The sequence below is a fragment of the Pomacea canaliculata genome, linkage group LG4, assembly GCF_003073045.1.
Source record: "Pomacea canaliculata isolate SZHN2017 linkage group LG4, ASM307304v1, whole genome shotgun sequence".
In the NCBI taxonomy this organism is placed as follows: domain Eukaryota; kingdom Metazoa; phylum Mollusca; class Gastropoda; order Architaenioglossa; family Ampullariidae; genus Pomacea; species Pomacea canaliculata.
The window spans coordinates 5,984,525-6,005,068 of record NC_037593.1 but is presented as its reverse complement, the minus strand read 5'-3'; the positions used below and the strand labels follow the sequence as shown (position 1 = coordinate 6,005,068).

At 39.6% G+C, this 20,544-nt stretch overlaps 2 protein-coding genes across 2 annotated transcripts; one reads left to right on the top strand and one right to left on the bottom strand.

Annotated features, from left to right (window-relative positions):
* Nucleotides 1-100: 100 nt before the first annotated feature.
* On the bottom strand, nucleotides 101-10,704 carry LOC112563272 (peroxisomal sarcosine oxidase-like). Its single transcript, XM_025237116.1, has 9 exons — nucleotides 10,561-10,704; nucleotides 6,440-6,586; nucleotides 5,103-5,251; nucleotides 4,541-4,754; nucleotides 4,147-4,332; nucleotides 3,584-3,724; nucleotides 2,295-2,444; nucleotides 1,885-1,960; nucleotides 101-830 (listed from the first exon to the last, which is right to left on the bottom strand). Exons 2-9 carry the CDS (start codon nucleotides 6,551-6,553, stop codon nucleotides 706-708), a joined length of 1,155 nt encoding a protein of 384 aa, XP_025092901.1. The 5' UTR covers nucleotides 6,554-6,586; nucleotides 10,561-10,704; the 3' UTR covers nucleotides 101-705.
* A 36-nt stretch (nucleotides 10,705-10,740) lies between these two features.
* On the top strand, nucleotides 10,741-19,401 carry LOC112563274 (transmembrane protein 120B-like). The gene is made up of 12 exons (XM_025237117.1): nucleotides 10,741-10,960; nucleotides 12,411-12,529; nucleotides 13,130-13,246; nucleotides 13,581-13,640; nucleotides 14,019-14,114; nucleotides 14,577-14,666; nucleotides 15,080-15,145; nucleotides 15,553-15,614; nucleotides 15,841-15,933; nucleotides 16,281-16,345; nucleotides 17,186-17,254; nucleotides 18,371-19,401. The coding sequence occupies exons 1-12, from the start codon at nucleotides 10,889-10,891 to the stop codon at nucleotides 18,524-18,526; spliced, it is 1,065 nt and encodes a 354-aa protein (XP_025092902.1). The 5' UTR covers nucleotides 10,741-10,888; the 3' UTR covers nucleotides 18,527-19,401.
* The last annotated feature ends 1,143 nt before the right edge of the window (nucleotides 19,402-20,544 follow it).

The window sequence follows — 20,544 nt, the reverse complement described above, 5'->3', positions numbered from 1 at the left end:
AAAATAGTTCTTTGCCCTTGTCCAGATATATATATATAAGCTATACTTCTATATAGTTCCACATGCATCCACTTTAAATAAATAGTCGACTCGATCGAGCTTTACCAGCAAAAGGCCAAGTCATTTTTTTTATTTCTATCTTCACTAACAAAATATAGCTTAAGCAGAGTACAGCAGGCATCATTTGGTAAGATTTAGTGGAACAGCCCAGTAAAGTATCTCCTCTCAAATAGAAGTTTCGTTTTGTTTAGTGTCTGATTACCGAAACCGTGGTGTATACTGTAACCGAGACGGCATGAGACATGTTGGTACAGTAGTAGTCGCAGACGAGCATCTTATCATTCTATGATGAAATTGCACTCATGATAATCATTACCTTGACATCTACTGACTTTACGCTGTAGTGATGTGACGTACGAAACATACAAACACATTTAATCAGCATATCAATCGTACTTTCTGGATAGCTGATCTATCAAAATTGTGTCCGAATACGTCACTACCATTTTCAAGATAGGTAACGCAGAAACCCACCTCTTGTATATATTATCTATCACAAGTTAATCATCATAATTGCAAACGTGAACCTGCAGACTGCACATCTGGTTTATAATTGGAACCCCGAAGTCCCAGGTCAGGGATAAGATAAGACCTTAAGTCTGAGAGAACAAAGCAAGGAATAGATATCCCAGTGGTGTGGTCGAATCAGAGCTTGGATGTCGACCCAAAGCGGTTGATTCTGAAGGGCATCATGTTGTAGGACGAGGGAGAACCTGTGACCAGCTCGCGTACAGCCTTGCCTACAGCCGGAGCCAGCTTGAACCCGTGACCTGTAGCAACAGAGACCGTCGAACGCCAGTTTTAGTAGCAGAGCTGACCGAAACAGGTTTACACATCAGGATGGAAAACAATTATGAATTTCATAGAGGTCTCATAAACACACACACGCACTCTTTCTCTACAGATGCTAAGATTTCAACCATCCTGGACACTTCGTTGGCGTTCCATGATATTCCGAGTTCCGTTCTCAATATCAACAAGCTTGATATACGTCTCTAAACCCTTCCTACGTTATATCAGCATTGTAACTTTGTCATATGATTTCTGGAGGACATTTTTCTTGTGTTTGGTTTCTTGTGTACTAGCTTTCGGTATAAATTCAAGTGCTTGGAAATAATCACAGCCAGCCAGTGTAACTAAAGACTCGTAAATCCTAAAGTGACTTAGCGTTTCGTGAGTGACGCTTAATAAAACTCTTGGTATGTAAATATTGTGGTGACGTTTCATCAAACTTTGGTTATGTCTCAAATTTGTGATGGCTTCCGGGAGTCATCCTTTCCTTGCCTGCCCTGGGATTCCTTCCGTCGTGTGCATAAAGCGGATGTGGCTCAGGCTGTTTGTCTTGTGCTGGCGTTGGAACTGAGTCAAGTGACCTGAACCAGCAGCCCGTCTTAAAAACGAGGCTCAATGTGGCTGTGTGTTTGTGTTTGTGTGTGAAGGCAGGGCCGCCGAGAGCCAGTCCGGGCCCCGGGACAGACGACCTCTCCGGGCCCCTTGTACTTGTAATCAGTACCCCGAAATTGTATTCTACAGACTTGAAACTCAACTTCTGCATGTGTAATGCTTGGGTGTTCTGTCCTTAGACCTTTCTTTAAAAGAAAAAGAAAAAGAGAAGAAGAATAAAAAAATCCACTGACCAAGCCCGGGCCCCCTTGACAGCCGCGGGCCCGGGTACACCAGACCCCCCTGTCCCCCCCTCTCGTCAGGCCTGTGTGAAGGAGTATGTTTTGGCAATGTGGCTCTGTGTGTGTGTTTGTGTGAAGGTGTATGTGTAGTGTAGGGGAGGGTGGATGTGTTTGGAAAATGGAGTGTGTGACAACCTACCCGAAAATCCAGCAGCAACGATGATATTCTTCCACTTGGGGTGTCTGTCGATGATAGGGTTGTCATCCGGGGTGTTCTAAGGGTAGAAAATGATTTGCTAGTACGAGGAATAACATCAACTGAAAGTAATTTTTTAAATGTCAACAAACTCCAAAAGAAAAAACGGTTACTCTAATGAATCCGTGTAGAATCTGTTGCGAACCAGTACTGTAATGGCTCTCTGGATAATAATAGTCCCAATAATAGTTTACGCCTTTACGGTATAAATTAAAGTGCTTGGAAATCATCAAAGCCAGTATAAAAAAAGACTACAGCGACTTGGCAAATGCATATTTACAAGCTCCTTAAGCCATACTGACTTGCAATATAAAGGTAAGTTTTTCACAGTTTTGCGGGTTTTTATAACTTACTGTATACATGCAGGTTTCAAGGATGCCAGGCATGTCGCTAAGTTTTGGCAGATGTTTGCGGATGTAAGCAGCGACGGTTTCCCGTACCCAGGTGTCGCCTACCTGATCTCTTTTATCGGGGTCTGTATCAGGGCCGGTGTGAAGGGCTACCTGTTACGAACGAAACATTTGAGAACGCTTGCGCCAAGGAACTATAATATTTACTTACGAACAACACAAAGGAGTGAATCCTGCCTACCACCTCTCAAGACGGCTTAGCTAGCGAGTCTTCTCAACCTCGATATGCGTCTATACAATTGTCCCCACGCATTACTACCTCCCGACAACCAGTACAGGACTAGCATAACCGATCGTCAACTGGTACCAATCAAGGGATGAATGACGATGACGAATGAATAAGACTTCCTTTACAAACGTTTTTAGTGGTTTCTTAGGAGACCTCTGCCAACTTTCAAACGTTTTCTTTTACGTACTGTGACACGTGCTTGCAGTCAGGCATAATTACCTGTAACAGACACAACACTGGCAGGGAGGGGAGCAGCAAGCCTTGTAAACAGGTGCCACGTGCAAAGAAAGAACAGCGTGCCCGAGATGAGAGCTGAACCCTAGGAAAGCCAGCCTTCACTCTATTGGTGAGAGGCTCTAACCGTTACACCACTGGACCATCCGCAACACTGGCAAATGTATTTTAGGTGTTGATGTGCCCGGATAAGCAATCTATGTGTTTCGCGTAAATATCTGAGGTCCAGTTGGGATAATTTTTAAAGTTTGATGTACACTTCTAATGTATGTAATGACTAAGGATCTCGTTAAACGGATGATATCCTTCTGTGGTGTCCTGTGTAGAGACGTCACTGAAAGTCCGGAGGTACCCTGTGATCTTTACCTGGATGCCAAATGGACGTTTACAACAATGTGACGATGCAAGAACACAGATGTCAAACAATTTTGTATAAAGTATTAAAACCTTTTTTTCCTAATTTTCTGTTTGTTGTTGTGCCTTGAAAATACATTATGTATTCGTAGGTATCTTGTCCCTCCCGCAGTGGACCTTCCTTGCTTGTCCCTCAAAATTAACCTTATTCTTATGTTTCACTTAATTTAACTTTCTCGCCTTAGCCGGGAAGGATCAAATGATCCCCACCGTAATGCAACCGAAATTAGGGAGGTCAGTCTATCTGATCCTCAGGAACTTCTCTTACTTCCATGACAAAGCTGTTCTTGTCTGAGAAGATCAGCTAACACTAACCAATGTGATACCTGGGCTTTAAACGTTAGCGTCATGTTACCTTGACATACCCAGGGTACTCCTCGCTGGGTAAGGCATAGAAGTTCGGTGACACTGCCTCGTCGATCATACATGGGAAGGTGTCACTGGAATAAATGCCTTTTTCGGTTTCTTGCCAGTAAAGCACAGCAACGCGCTTCGGCTGAAAAAAAAAAGGAAAATTAGAGTGACTTTTAAAATCTGACCCGCGTTGACCGCCTAGTGAATGCTGCCATGTTAAAGATCCCAAACTGATGGTGGGGTGCTTGAACGATGTGATCAGAGGCAATTTTTCTTCCACCGCATGGCCAAGATCGAGTGTGTGTGAGTGAGAGAACAACGAGATAGCCAGTTAGTGTGCGTGTGCATACATCAACTTCAAACTCTACCCTACGACATAGTAAGTATATGTTTCTGAGAAAATCAATATTCGACAAGAAGCCAGACATTTTCTTCTTTTTTTTAAATCAAGAAAGAACACCCCCCCCCCCACCATCAAGTTCTGCAACTCTTACTTTATACACATCAAACGCTTTTTCACACCACTCAGCTGTAACTATTAATCACCTAGACACTGTTACCTACCCTGAGGGGCAGCTCTAGCCCTAGAGGTCGCAGAAGCTGATCCGCCCAGGGGCCAGCAGCGATGACGACACTGCGCCCCAGGTAGGTCCCCCTTGTTGTTTGTACCGACACCTGAGATGCACCCGGGGTGATGCATATCACTTTCTCACTATCTCTGACCACTCCTCCGTTTCTCTTGAACACGCTCTGTTGAAATTAACCCAAAGACAAGCAGCATATTCACAAGATGACAGTGTGCATAAAAGTTATAACCCTGTGGTAGCTTTTAAATAAAGGAAATACTAGCATGTGGTACATAGGAGTTGCAAACCTCTGGTACTCCTGTAATTATACGAAGTTTAACCCCCGTTGTATTCCTTTAACAATATGTCAGACAACTATAGATGACGCGGACCTGATAAGCGGCAACAGCTCTTTCTGCTCGAAGAATGCCTCCCTTTGGATCCAAAATGGCAGCACGACTTTTAGAGTAACTCATCATGGGATATCGTGTCTGTAGCTCTTCTGGCGATAAGGTCTGGAAGGGTACGCTGTGTTGCCTGAGGGATGACTCGACAGCCCTGAGGACCTCGCTACCTGGCTCACTCAAAATAAGGGTTCCGCATTGCCTGTTAGAAAAAGACAAATATCAGAAATGTTACTGAGGTACTAACAATGATGCGCAACAACTTGAGCAAGAAAACTCCTAAGGTACACTGATCATACTGGTATCGAATCCCCTCTAGTGTTTCGCCTTCGCGTTCAGATCCCCGTTGAGCTACCCGCTTTTCCTGACGAGGTAGCAAGCGACCTTTAGACCATTACGCTACCCCGGGTCGACTCACGAATGCGTTGCGTGGTCGTTTCGCATGACATCGATGATTGACTGGACCAGCCATAGACGTGAATTCCTATCCTGTTTGTGGCCCTAGTTATCAGAAACAGTGTCTCGTGAAAGTAAAGAAGTCAGTACCCACTTGTACAGGCTGACACCCGCCTCATTCTCCAGTGTGCTCCACAAGGGGTAGGCGTCCAGCATCATGTGGGTGTAGAAGGGCTGGTCGTAAGAGTAGCGCGTGATGCGGCTCTGGCCATGAGAGCTGCCGCGGCTGTGGGGCAGCGGGAACTGGCGACAACAACAACAACGGGTGAAGACATTTAACACTGCCTTACTGACAACATGGTCGGCAGCATCATTTCCTTACTTGGAATCTTCATGACAATATTATTCTCGCTTGCATGCAACAGACGTCGTATCAACAGGTTAATTCCAAAGATAATAAACGAAAAGAAAACAAATGAATGTTCGTACGAAACATCGTATTTACCAATGAACATGTTAAAGACAAACCCGATAAATTTTTCTTTCTAAATGACTCATCATAGACTCAAGTGGGTCTTTAAACCGTAAAATCTATTTCAACCCTCCTACGGCCATTATCATCATGACACACATGTCATCCACGAGCCATGTGTCCCTTACTGCACCTAAAGCTAGAGACATCTAGGTCAGAGAAGTTAATCTGGGTATGAACAGAAATTTGCGGTTCCTTAAAAAAACTACTACTAATACATACTACTACTACTTCTACTAATAATTTACAGATATCTTAATCTGCATCCTGCCGAGAAAGCTGCTGGAGTAACTGTCCTCCGGCTTTCGCCCAAGTCTCTCCCACCCTCTTTCTTTAAGCTGTCACCCAGCACAGAATCTCTTTTCAAGCATTCCCCGAGTTGCAAACCTTCTCCCTCCAGCTTACACCACTGCACTCTACCTGCTTCTTTCTCGCTCGCCTGCATCTTTTGTGGATTTTTAAAATATTTGTGTGTGTGATGCTGATATCTAAACGTCCTTCTTAACCGGAAAAATATTGTCAAACGTTTGTTCAATTTTGGCTAAGTTGGGTGTGAAGATCACAGGAGACCACTGGTTCGGGACATTGGAGCTGTGGTCAACATGCTGAGGCCAATGGAAACTTGTTTGCAAACAGACTGCCAATAAGGCCCTTCTTCAAACCGCATATTTTATTGCTTAGGCCATTGGCTGATTATCACTGTCTTGGTCACACGTGGATTAATTGTTCTACCTGACTACCTAAGGAAACACGAGATAGATAAATAGTGCCTTACACTAACATTTTATATGCACTTATATGCACAGCTATACAGATATACACAGGTGTACAATATTCTGGCATATACATGATGCTTTGCAGGGAAAACAAAACATTGTTCACTCTCCTGCACCCTTTCGACATATCAACAGCCTTTTGCGCAGGTCATACACACTCTCAGCCCTCAAGGTGGGCAATACCTGTTCCAGCAGCAGTGTCCGCTGTCCACCTTTGGCCAGACTGTAGGCCGAGGAGCTGCCCTCCACCCCCGCCCCGATGACGATGACATCAAACTGATTCTGAGCCGCCGACATGGCGTTTGTCCTTGCTCCCGTCGTCACCGTCGTCTGCAAAAGATGGACGACTCTTTTTCAACGCGCTATGCAGCACCAGAGATATAATCTCGCCCGTTAGGAGAGTTGTGTGTGAGAGAGAGAGAAAAAAAAAGTTAAAGTACAGGTCAGGTGTTCGGTTGCGCAACGTATGCAGGGAAGACTGTTCACGTAGTTTAGAAAAAAAAAAAAAAAGTCGGGCAGGCCTTGAACAGATAAGAGGTCTAGTGTCTGTGGTTTGTGTAACAAGAGTTGGTCCAATCCCCTCACTCCACGGACTTGGCTTACTTCAGCTGACTTCACACGCGGATATGCCAGTTTGAGCAAGGCCTGAAAGTTTGTTGATGCCCAACAGCTGGATTTGCTAATATTCTGAACATATTTTGTTCAATAATGATCTATTGTTAAAAAAACTAATGAATTGTCTGTAGCGCTACATATATTGAAATGTCTTTCTTATAAGGTATGACGACTAAGCTCAACTTTGAAGAGGTGACCAACAGATATAGTCCGACTACGGCAACAAATCTGATTCCGCACAATATCTCTCAAAAGCTGCATATCAACTGTTCGCCTTACCGCTTGGTGTAACAAAATTAAATCGAACATTTCTTTTTCTTATTTGATTGTTGTTTCATGTAGAGTGTAGACGACCAGGGTCACGCGAACTGTCCTGAGTCGGATCGTGTGTGCCGAGCTTTACGATGCCCTAGATACCTGACTCGTCTGCACTAAAGCTGCTGCTGCCACGAATTACATATGATGGTTTGTCTTTCTTTTACAACACTAACACACAATGAGCACGGAACCTTAAAATATAGGATTATATACAACTGACCAACTTGAATACAATCTGCGGGATTTGCATGCGCGCGCGCGTGTGTGTGTGTCAGTGCCTGCGTGTGCTACGTGGAGAATGCGGAAGATTGGGGAGATGGGGGGAGAGAGCTTTAAACGACCCACTAAAGCACTTTTGATAAAAAATAATTCGCTTGTAACAGTAGCCATAACCATAAGCTGTCTCTCAAGGGCAGATTTTTTTTCGGTACATAATTGATACCCTCTGCTTATTTTTCACTCATTTTCGACCATGCTCAGGCATATTATGTTCGTGTTTGTCACGGTGTTATTATTATCCACGTGCTACTCTCACAGTCATTCGTGCGCAGCGCACTAAATTCTTCACTACACGTTCTCTACACATCCACTTACTACAAAATAATTATTATTACTGCTGCTGACGCCACTGTGCACTGTTTTCTTCTTCTGTTCTAGAAATAATAGAGGGAAAAATAAATTTTCTAGTTGCATCTCTTACTCAAAAATTGCTATTCTCGTATGATTATTTTTGCCACAAAGAACTGTCATTTTCATGGACTTTGGTGTGCATAATACATTGTTTATACATTTTTATGGTTATTTCTGTTCACTTCTATCCACCAGCCCTTTACCTTTTACACCGCGCACAAAGCCACAAATGCGGTAGAGATTGTATATCCTGGATTCCGGTCTCACAGACACGATGTTTTTTTCTCTGCGTGTGGTGTGATATTTTTTCCAGTGACTCTCCCAAACAGCTGCTGTCGGAGAACTGGCAACCTCTAGTCGTATCATGTTACTCACTGGCAGAAAACAGTGAATTCCAGAAGGGGAATCACATCCCTGATAATACAGATCGTCTTCACAGTAGCAGCCCCACTGTCCTCGCTTCCAGAAAGAAAATGATTTAAGAACTTAAAACGAAAATCTTTTTTTTAGTGGCAGTATCAATGATTGCTGGCTTGAAACGAGCACGTGGTAGATTTTGTCATCTGCTGAGCAGACAGGCGAGTGACTGACCTCAACAGTGAATCTAAAGATGTGTCCGACGGATAGATATCCACACTTTATTCACACAGTGTGGTACTGTCACGGAACGTCCGCAGACACGCGCATTCTTTCCACAAACCAAAATATCCTGATCGCTTGAGGGTGGGCGTACTCTCTTAGAGGCACGAATAATTATTCAAATCAAATACAAAGTCAAATGAAACAAAGGCAAAATATCCACACTGATAGATTCACTCCTTCATTCGCCACACAAGATATATTACCAATATGTCATCATTCATCCCACGTACTATTAAAGTTAACAATGAAATCGACTCTCATAAAATATTGTCACTGATGAAGAATAAAACAAAATGTTCGCTCCCGATGAAACATCAACCTCTTATATTAAAGTCTCCGAGACCCTCCCAAGTCCTCTAATCCAATTAGTCCCACTGATCTTCTTTCCACGAAGTCTATTTATTATTGAAAATAAATGGTTTTCACAGTACCCACAGTTTATAAGCAGACGTCTCGATCTTGCGCATGCGGCCACCTCCTAGATGTTTGGCCGGATGTTGTTAGATCAGCTGAAGGCCGGGAGGAAACCTTTCCTCCACCGGCGCTTACTCTCCGGCTGTTAAGAACTGTCCCTTCCAGCTCCCCCACGGTGCAGACACGGACTACAGTGACTCACGACCTGTGAAGTACATCCACCTGTAGTTTAACCACGGTATTACTTCCCGTAATACATATTCCGTTCTGGGACCGTTGTTTTTCTCGCTCACGCCAGTACTTCACTGTACTGCGGGATGCCCAAGCCACAGAGCTCCCCCACGGTGCGAACACGGACTACAGTGACTCACGACCTGTGAAGTACATCCATCTGTAGTTTACCCACGGTATTACTTCCCGTAATACTTTTTTCCGCTGTCGCAGCAGTTGCGAGAAAGTCCCGAGAAAAATCCACCAGCTCCAACTTTTGTTTCGCCGTCTGCTCTCTGCCCACCGTTATTTCTCTAACGTTATTTTCCTCTATCTTTTACGTCACCTTATTTTGACGTCCCAGTTTACGTCATTTGCTCAAGGGCAAACAACTTCCAGCCCACTACGCTAAATCAGATCAACCACGGTTGTCGATCTTCCCTCCTAACCCCCTCTACTAAATACTTATCCGTTACAGGTACGATATACAGTGGGGTACATTGATATATTATATAGCTAGGGTTTCAGCAGGGGGATGTGTAAGCAAAGAAAATCTGAACTGAACGTAGAATAGTTGCGATGCACAAGCGATGAACATGGTGATGAATAAAAGATCCGATCGGCTAGAACTTCACTTGGCCTAACAACTCATTCAAGAAAAATAATTAGACTGATGTTTCCCACGACGGTTATTGGAATGAAAGGACTTCTTAATTTGAGGACGTGAAGATTTACATGCGAATGCCATACAGTCATGTATTCTCCTGCGAGAGAAATTTAAAAGGATGTCTGGGACAGAGTGTAAGTGGTGTAAATGCGCGCGTGGGTGTTGGTGGGGAGGGGGTGTAAGGATAAAAGTGGTTGATGCAGATTTGAGCCAGCGAAATTGGTTTTACGCTTTATCTCTCAGTTGCACTTATTTCTACGTCTCAGATCTGGGCCTCGAGGTTGGTACGTTTCTCTCCAGCTACTCGATCTCACGATTTTTGTAGCCACGACTGTATACGGGCTTGCAATAGGATTTTGTCGAAAATCTTTTATTTCCAGAAAATCTCTGAATGTTAGATGAAAGGGTCCTGATGGTTGAGTCGCCCGCGATTTCCTTAATGACAAGTTGTTAATCATAAATCATGCGCAAGTTCTTGTGTGTATGGGTGGGAGGGTGAATGAGAGAGAATACAAACCGAGGTCGTCATGCATAATACAAAGACTGTTCACATTTTCAATACTTTAGGGGCTATTCTCACGTTGCAATGTTTTCAAGGTTTGCGCGTGCAAGATTTCACTTGCCATGAAACTTTTAATATAATAACTTCAATGGTCGCTGAAACGCTGCGCGTTTTAAAAAAAATTCTAAGAAAAAGACGGGAAATTTGCATCTTCGGCCCAAGAATTTGCGCATGCATCTGCCACTCACACGACACTCACAGGCCACATAGCTATCACATGTATTTCACAGCTGCTGCTCACTGTACCTCGCTTCGTAGAACGAAGTGTGCTCTTTACGATAACATTTCAACCACGGACCTTCGTTGCCCTTCTTTGTGAGGGTTTGTGACGATTGGTGACTGCTATGATAGGGCAAAGAGGTAACAAGTGAGACACTTATCCAGTAAATGAAGTCGGTGCTTGGAAGGCGCTGGAAGACACCGGAAGTCGCTGTAAGCCAGCCAGTGGCCTCCCTTGGTACGCGATAGGAATGAGGCATGATGACTTTCACTAGCAGCGTCGACAATGTGAAACAATCAAAATAATTTCTTGTTCTCTATAATCTTCGTTCCTGTTAATAAAGAAGGCTTGAAGATGTCCTACGGCGATTTTCGAACCTGTCTCGAAGACTGGGAAGACTTAGAAAAGGAGTTTACACATTTGGAGGTTTGTATGGTTTCTTCTCATTCTGGTTTCTTCGCTCCGTTGCAGGAGGGATTACTATCTATATAAGTTATGCACAGACCAACGTGTGATTGCTGCCACATATAAAGCACAAAGGCATGCTTTCAAATGATGTCTTGAAGCTCTTTCTCCTGACTTAAAAAACTTTTCTTGTTCCTAATTTAATAGTAATATAATTGTTATTTGCCAGCTTCGTGTTCATGCACACTTTATCGTCGAGCTTGATCATATATTGTTATTTAGGATTTTTTTGTTTTTTGTTTTGAAAAGGCCATTTAGATTTTCTCTAGTGAAAGGAACGGTTAGATAACGAGTTTCATTCTGTTTGAAAGCAAGGTCTCTGTCCGTAACATGAGTTCCACGTACGTTCAAACCGATAGACATTTGCAGGAGTTTTGAGTTGGACTTCGGCCTTAACCCTCCTTTTCAAGTAACCTATGTCCTCGATTCAGGACAATATTTTTTTCTTGCTTGAAGCTGCACAAAAAAGGAGACCGGAATAGAGTGTTCTAAAAAAAAAAATCATATTTTGAATTAGTTATTTTTATTTTAAAAATGTAACCTGTTATTATTGCACATTCCAATTCCAACATGTTAACTTTAGTCTCACTGCAGGAGCAATGAAAATGACTACTTGCCTGAAAAAATATTGTATATGTTGTTTACAGATCTTGTAGTTGTTTAGTGACTTCATAGATTTATTGAATTTCATAAATGAATGTGAAAATGGTGAGCAGTAACTTTAAGGGGAATACCACTACCCTTGCATTGTAAAAAAAGACCAGACTATTTCATGATGGTCTCTAAACAACTAAAAAAAAATGTAATAATTTACCCATTACAAGTTAGACATGAATTCATTTTTTCTTTGGGCAATATATTGTGCCAGTGAAATCATTTACAATGTGTCTGAGAGTAGCCATTAAGGAACAAATTTTTAAAACATGCATACTTCTAATAAGGCAGACCATGAAGATGTTTGCTTCTGTTTTATTTATACTGGCTCACAGGTAATTTTTATACTTTTTAGCCCTCATTACAAAAATGCATGTTTCTAGATGCATATTTCAATTAAATTGTGATTTATTAATGTAAGTGGAACATCTGTTTTCTTTCTTTGGTGCATACACTGCTAATGTAAGTGACAGTCACTCTTTTTAAAGTTGGGATGGATAGGAAAGGTGCAGTGTTTTGTTTATCATTGTCACCATTTGATTAAGCACATCATAAGATCCTCGCAGAAGAAACCATTCTATGACACATACCACACTAGTGCTTTTTTTAATTGTAACATATATATCAGTGTGTATATATTTGAAACTGGTTCTATTTTAAGCTGATACAGCAAGGACAGGATAATTAAAATAATTTAATACAGTTAATACAATTTGCATTTATTTTTTAAAAAAGGATTGTAAAATTGTGTCTTCAGGAAGACCATAAGCAATATGTTAAAGCTTTAGAGCAGATGAATGTTGCCCAGAAAAAATGTCTTGCTGGTATTGCACATCAACGCTACAGACTTCGACGTATAACAGAATCACTGAAAAAGTAAGCATGTCATTGTAATTATTATCTTCTTGTTTTACTGATGAGTTTAAAGTTGTTCAGTGATAAGTCTTTGTTTATGAGTTGATATTATTCATTTGCTTTCATCTTACTAATTATAAAACAATGATGTAGCAAGCAGTGGTTATTGTTGGTGATGCATATTTCTTTTGTTTTATTGCTGGCAGGCATAGAAAATTTCTAATTCAGCTCTGTTTTATTGTTCAACATAAATAATTTAATAATATAACAGTTTAATCTAATAAAATAAAAAAGAATATATTTTGTCTTATAAATCTTAGAAAAAATATGCAGACTAGATTACTTTTAAAAAATGCATACCTGTGTGTATTTGTATTTGAGATGCATGCACATGTGTAAATGTGTTAAAAGAGAGTCTCATCTGCATGCATACATATTGTGCATGGGGAAGTGAACATCTGAATGGTTAGAGCACTGGCATTTGAACTGAGAGGTGTCTGGTTCCATATCTGTGTGATATGATAAACTTTCCTCTGGACCCAACTGTCATAAATGGGTTGGGGAAGGTTTATTAAATAATTGCTTTACGAATGATAAACTTGTATTTACTCTTGTGCACAGATGCTCCAAAAGTCTGACTCCCGAGCAGCAGGCACAAGCAGAAGAACTGCAGCAAAAGATGAAGGATCGCAAAGATGCCTTCCATGAAATGGAAGAATGCCTTCCTCACAAAAATGGGTATTGTATTGCAGTCTGCATCTTTGATCCTGCCAGATTGCCCATCTTCATTTTCTCATGGAGTAAAGATATACTAAATTTGTATTGCAACTTGCTCAGAATTTTTATTCAACATATCAGAAATACTATTTCAATATTTTGAAAGGATATTTTATTTGACTTTAAGTAAGTAATATTTTCAGATTTGTGTTCCAAAAGCAGATAATATTGATAATAGTGTGTGTGTTTGTGTGTGTATGCCGACATAAACCATGTTTAAAGAACCCCACGATGCTGTGGAGGTTTACCAGATGACAATCAAAATAATATAGTTTTTGATGGGTGTTTTTTTCAGTGTCTACTTGAGCATAATATTGGGACAAGTCAGTGTATCTCTGCTTGACAAGGCTGACAAGTAGGTCACTTGATTAACACTGGCTAATACCTTTTTTTACTGTAAAGATATAGGTGGAGTTTATTTTTGATTTTCATTGATGTTTGTTCCCTCCTGAGAGTTGCTAGGGGAAAAAACCTCAAATGGTTCAGAGAGCATTGTTATAATAGCACAGCAAACTAAGATGGTGTATTTATTTATTTTTTAACAACATCTTGTGGTATTGTTAGGGGGATGCAGGGAAAAGAGGCAGTATGTGCAGCTGAACTGAGACAAGAAAAATGTAGACAAAGGTGCATCAAGATGGTGCTTCACATAAGTATAGTTAAATAAGCTTATCTTCAGATGAAGGCTTTATATGAAGTGTTGTCTTGATTTAGAGTTTGATTTTCCTTTCAGATACCGCTATAAACAAGAGTATGAAAAGTTCAAGTTGACTGTTACCTATGTCATCATGTGCCAAGCTTTATTTCTGACTTTTTTCAGTGGATACAGGTCTGTACTTTGGTCTTATTTGGTTTTTTTTTACATGATGAAAGGCATGTTTTGGACTAGTGGTCATTCTGTATTCATATTATTCTATGCTTTTATTGTTTTTCTTCTCACTACCATGAATTTGATAAATCTTAAAGGCTGGATTGTTTTGAGGAGCATATCTTCCTGAATGGATGAAACACTGTCAGATGTTAAAGGAACTTGGGCCACATTAAGAAAATGTATGAAGTGAAGGAATTCTGTGCATTTCATGCATACTAATACTATAAAAAAAATGTAAAACTTTTAAGTTCTAAGGTTGTGTGAAAAGACAGCAGTGACCATAGTCAGAACAGTGTGGGGCAGGTAAAAGGAGACACAATTTTAGATTGCCTTTTCCTGCTACAAATATTTTGGGTTGTTTTTTTTTTGGACTTAAATTGCTTTGTTCAAGTGATGCACAGCTTGGAATGTGTTTTACAGAGCTTTTGATGCCATACTAAACTTTCTGCTTGTTTGGTACTATTGTACACTCACCATCCGAGAGAGTATCCTGACTGTCAATGGGTCCAGGTATGTAAACAGATAAGTTTGATATATATATATCAGTGGCGTAGGAACCAGGGGGTCAAGGGGAGTAACCACCCTATCAAAAAAGATATGAAAAGGACAAGAATGTGAATGTCATTTAGTCAGTAAGAAGTTTGCAAACCCCCCCCCCCTCCAAAAAGCGGAGCATTTTCCTATGCCATTATATATATATATGCAGAAAAATCATTGATAAATGCTTTGTTTCTTGCTAATATCATATGTCATTTTTCTAGTAGTAGAAACTTGATTACTAAATAAACTGTGTCTCTGATAGGATCAGGGAGGTTAGCAGACCAAAGAAAGAGAGGACTGGACTCATAGCTATATAAATACTTTGTATTATTATTATAAACAATAATGTTGCTATTAGTATTATTTTTCACTATCAATTTCAGAATAAAAGGATGGTGGTTGACACATCATTTCATTTCCACTGTCTGTGCAGGAATCAGCTTGATTTGGTAATTATTATTATTTTTTACAGACTAAATAGCTCATAGCATTCCAAGAGTTCACAGTGAAACTGTTATCACATACATGTGCAAGTGCACACACATACAAATGCTCAGTTTTCACTGCTAGCAGTCTTCAAAATATTGAGATTTTCAGGCAGTTCTGGGATCATTTTTTGTAATCACGATGATTTCTGCTTAATAGTTTCTTAGAGGGATTCTTCCAACATAAAACATGCTTGTAATAAATTACGTAAAGTCTGCCCCCTTTAAAAAATACATTTAAGGGCAAAAAGCCCTGTATATTTCATACTTTTATTTAGAGTCATAAAATATTGTCAGTAGCTCACAGATATATCAAAAGTGATTTTTATGCATTGACCATCAAGTTTTATGTCCCACCCTTTTTTATGCAGGCCTGATGGTGAAACTTACCAGAAGTTCCGCATGCAGTTTGTCTTGTTTACACTGTATCTCAGTAAGTGATTTTATTTTGCTTTCTGTTCTTTAGAAGCACTTTTATAGTTGGATTGTTTTTTTTCTCTGTTGTTAACTGATTATCAGCAGGGCTATACTGGTTGGGTTTCCTGTTGGTATTCAGAAAAGACATAGTCGTCAGTGTTATCAATGATGAGAATAACTCATGTGGTGGTAATGAAATAAAGGTCTTTTGATGTAATTGTCTTTTTTTTTTTTTTTTGTAGGCATTGTTTATGTGCTGCAGTACTACTACCAGTCGGGCTGCTTATACCGCCTCCGCTGTCTAGGACAGAGCCATACCATGGACATTACTGTTGGTAAGCGCTCAGCATATTGATGCTGATGCTTATCATACCAACATTAATTGCAAATCAGTACCTGTTTTCTGGACTAGTGTGCAAACTTTGCTTTACGCTAGAGTATGCTTGACGGCATTATAACCTGCTTTCTTAAGGATGTGAGCAGGCATGTTGATCTCGAAAAGTATTTTCCTATGGATATTACAGGCAAGATCATACCAGGTCTCCATGACTGCTTGTCAGTTTGAGGTTCAAACTAGTGTTCATGGTCAGGTTACATCTAGCCTCGTATAAAGCAAGGTTTTATTTGTCTTGTAGAAAGTGAGTAGTCAGTGGAAATTCTAGAACTGTTTGTCTCGTTGCAGAAGGCTTCATGTCCTGGATGTGGAAGGGCCTTGCTTTTCTCTTGCCCTTCCTTTTCTTTGGCTATGTAAGTATTACCATTGTCTTTTGTAACTGCATGGAAATAAAATTCGCAAAACTCTTTCTTCTTTCTTTTTTTTTAAAGAAGTGTTGGGAGGGTGGGAAGAGTGTGGCCTGGGGAAGAACCAGTTTCTGTAATTTTTGATAGTGTGTTTTAGCTTTAAAAAAAGAAATATAAAAAATGTTTTAAAGCACGCATTTATTTGAAATACATTAAAATAGATAGAACACTTTTTTATTTAATTCTTGGAATTTTCTTTAATACGTATAATAAAAGTATGAGCCCTGGAGTGTTCCAAGAGTACCCCTCACATGCTTATATTTTAAGTTATATATATTAAAGGAAATCCCAAGACATAAGAAAAATATTATTTTACTCATTTTTGTGTATATCAAATGAAAGCGTGTTTTTAACATTTTTTTCCATTTATTTTATTTTAAACTTTTTAGTCTTTTTCAATGTTATAGATTTTTTTTTTTGGTGACATTCCCTTTTCGTAGGCTGATTAAGGAGATATCAAAATAATTTTCTAGCCCTAGGGCAACAGTTGCCTAACTCCCCTAATTCTGCCTGTAAGTTCTCATACAAAATTAAAATTTAAAAAAATATGTTACGACTTGTGGACTACTGGAAATGATTTAATATTGCGTTGTCACCGTAAATGAGTAACTAGTGAAAATTTCAGACCTCTAGGATGATGGGAGGTGGATAAACAAAAAATTGCAAAAAATCTGATCTGCGCAGTTGTGCATGAAAGAGAAAATTTACATGTACACATAGTCCTTTGCATAATTGTATTCAATGTTCATATTTGTTCTATTAATGCTATTATTTTCCATGTTTCAGTTCTTTCAGTTGTATAATGCTTACACATTGCTGCGATTATCAATTTCATCTGGCTACAGAGAATGGCAGGTACTGGTCCACATATATAGTTGTATTCGTTTATTTTATAGTTTAGAAAAAAAATGAGGATCTTGTTCAGTGTGATTATCTATAATGTAATGTAAAAGCTGTCATCTACTTCCTGATGTTCGATAAGATTGAAGTATTTACTCATTTTTTTTACTAGTTAACTTTTGTAACAGTTGCTCTAATCTTTTTTTTTCAATAGCACAACATATATGACATTTATCGCATTGATTACTACATTCATTCAGTATAGAAGGGGGGAACAGAGTAAAGAGGAAAGATGAGGAGAAGAAATGAAAGAGAACATCCCAGCTCCCACTAACTGCGCTTATATTAATAATTTTTGATATGGTTTCCAAATAACTTCAAATAGGTCTAATTTATTACTTAAAATACTATGGTATCTTTCTATATTATATCTGTATTTTACAATCTGTAAAAAGGCATGTATAGAGGGTATATCATTTTTCCATTTGCATACATAAATGTAATATTTTGCTAACAAGATAATTAGGTCTAACACTTTGTCCGTACAAATGTATTCCTGTACACCAAATAAAATAAGTTTTTCAGAAAAATTAAAATTTCTTAGTGTTGTACATTTACTAATCATGACTGAATGTAAATCTCTCCAGAAAGCACTAACAAGTTGACATTGCCATAACAGATGACTTATTGTCTCTTCATCATTAAGACATATAGCACATTTGGGGGAATCAACAATCTTTCTTATAAAGAGAAACCTGTTAGTTGGCAAAATTCTATGGAGAATTCTTAACTGGAACCATTTTAGTTGGTTATCAGATGTTGTCTTATGGCATTTGTTAAATACAAGTTTCCATGGTATGTTTTCAAAGGTAGAGTTCCATTTCACAATTCCACTAGGCAGGGAGTCAGAATTTCCAAGCATTAATTGTACCGACTTATTTCCTTTACAAATTATCTCCCATACCTTTTCTTTTCTTTCCTCAGTTCCTTTAATGTTTTTGATCTGTAATTTATTTTGGAACTGTTTAATTGCATTTAGAACTCCTGCGAACTGTAGAAAGTTGCTCTATTCTTGTTCCATTGCAGGTGGCTTTTACTTCCTATCTAGTTAATCATGTTTCCTTTGTTTAGGTCCTTGCACTGGCCATCATTCACATCCTGCTCTTCATGGGGAATTTTCTAACAACATTGAAGGTCATCCGACAGAAGGTGAAGGCTGATCGGAAGATGAAGTTGTTAGAGAAGAAGTACAAGTTTAACAATCATGTTCATATCAAGAATCTGTGAAGGCATTTAACTTTGATGAGACTGTTTGGTGGGAAGCTTTTCTTATGTTGCATTCAGTGATTACTTGTCTGTTAGGTCCCACCACCACCACTAGGGCATTTCATTTCATGTACATTCAGTTACTGGAGTATGCTGGTGTATCTTAGTAATTTGTTGTCTTTCATTATTAATTGTACATTACTGTCTCCGCATTGTTGTTTTCTGCATTTTGGAGCTGTGCTGCAATAAGTTTGTTTCGAAGAGGAATTATAGTGCTAATAAGTCATTATTTTTCATGGTTCTACAAGGCTTGTTAAAATGAAACATGTTCTTTATGCATTTTATTTATTTCTTTACTTGTGTTCATAAAAATAAGGCATTTTGTGAATATTGGTGTGAGAGGATTTCTGAAATGGCATCTTCATCAGAATAGTCTGATAAAGATATACCAATTCACAGCAGTCTTCAAAAGAAAAGTTAATTTCATCCTTGACCATGTTATCTCTTATGATGGAAGGAAAAAGCTTTAAGTTGGTATTTTTGTTATGTGTAGTTATTAGTGTATATGGTCATGTGTTGCATGCACAAAATTCATCTCCTGATTTTTTTATTCTTTTGAGGGAGATTTACCTTATAAATAAGTTACATAGTGCAGAATGATTACAATATGTAAAAAACTATATATATAGTTTAGACAGGTACAGTTACAGGTATAGTTTAGTCAGTACAGGTGTGAATTTATGATGTTTATGACAAAAACATCAATAATTGTTGATCATCACTACCATCATCTCTATGTTGAAATAACAGTATTTCAGGTCAACCATTTATAGCTAAATGTATTGTGAAATGAGCAAGACATAAAAGATCCAACAAATTAAAGTTGTATCGGTCTTCGTGTGTGTATGTGAACCAGTATTCTTGTAAAGGATGACAGGAGCGTCTGACCCTGAGTCGCCCCAACAGCCTGCCATCCCGTGTCTGGCTGGTCTGAGAGGCATCATCCATAGCAGTGGTGTAGGAAGACGCTCAGGGGTGTGGAGGATCAAACGCCATGATGACAGTGAACGACGTTCACATTCTTGCCTCCTCAGCATTTGTTTTAGGGGGTTGCTGCCCCCTTACCTCCCTACCCTGGTTCCTACGCCACTGCATGGCTTGCAGCTCACTCGTGTGTCGCTCTGTACAAAGTCGCTGCTACCCGGGTTAGCTACTACCACACGGTCTGGGATCTACTGGCAATTCTACAGACTACACAGTGGCATAGGAAGATTTGAGGTTCTCAGTTTGATGGCACCAGCTGTGTTTATAGCAGTAGCTTAAAAGAAGAGATTGGAGGTCCAGTCGTCCATGGCACCAACTGTCGTTATAGCAGAAGTTTATTGTGTGGCTTTCATAAGAAATCCCATCTGTCGGTCCTATACCCTGTGATATCTTTCCATATAGTGGATTATTTAGTAATGAAACTTCTCTCAGTTTGATGGCACCAGCTGTGTTTATAGCAGAAGCTTAAAAGAAGAGATTGGAGGCCCAGTCGTCCATGGCACCAACTGTCGTTATAACAGACGTTTATTGTATGGCTTTCATAATAAATCCCATCTGTCGGTCCTATGAAATCTGATATCTTTCCATATAGTGGATTATTTAGTAATGAAACTTCTCTCCGTTTGATGGCACCAGCTGTGTTCATAGCAGTAGCTTAAAAGAAGAGATTGGAGGTCCCATTGTCGACGGCATCAACTGTCGTTATAGCAGACGTTTATTGTATGGTTTTCATAATAAATCCCATCTGTCGGTCCTATGATATCTCTGTAATATCTTTCCATATGGTGGACTTTCAGTAATGAAACATTGCATAGGCTGAGTTTTTTTAAATTTTATATGAATTATTGCTGTCTCTACCGTATTCAAGAAAAAAGTTCAAAAGGTGAGGCAGTTACATGGTGCCTTCTACCTTGAATGTCAGGCATGTGGTGTCGTCTACTATGAGTGTTAGTCATGTGGTGCCGTCTACCCTGGGGGTCAAGCTTTTAACCCAA

What these genes read in the sequence shown, in the direction of transcription:
- LOC112563272 (XM_025237116.1), bottom strand. Translation starts at nt 6,553, where the DNA reads ATGTCGGCGGCTCAGAATCAGTTTGATGTCATCGTCATCGGGGCGGGG. An exon ending in GGACACTGCTGCTGGAACAG is followed by an intron (nt 5,252 to 6,439) that starts GTATTGCCCACC and finishes TGTTGTCGCCAG; the next exon opens with TTCCCGCTGCCCCACAGCCG. An exon ending in GGCTAGAGCTGCCCCTCAGG is followed by an intron (nt 3,725 to 4,146) that starts GTAGGTAACAGT and finishes TTTTTTTTTCAG; the next exon opens with CCGAAGCGCGTTGCTGTGCT.
- LOC112563274 (XM_025237117.1), top strand. Translation starts at nt 10,889, where the DNA reads ATGTCCTACGGCGATTTTCGAACCTGTCTCGAAGACTGGGAAGACTTA. An exon ending in CTGCTTGACAAGGCTGACAA is followed by an intron (nt 13,641 to 14,018) that starts GTAGGTCACTTG and finishes TTTTCCTTTCAG; the next exon opens with ATACCGCTATAAACAAGAGT. An exon ending in ACTTTTTTCAGTGGATACAG is followed by an intron (nt 14,115 to 14,576) that starts GTCTGTACTTTG and finishes TGTGTTTTACAG; the next exon opens with AGCTTTTGATGCCATACTAA.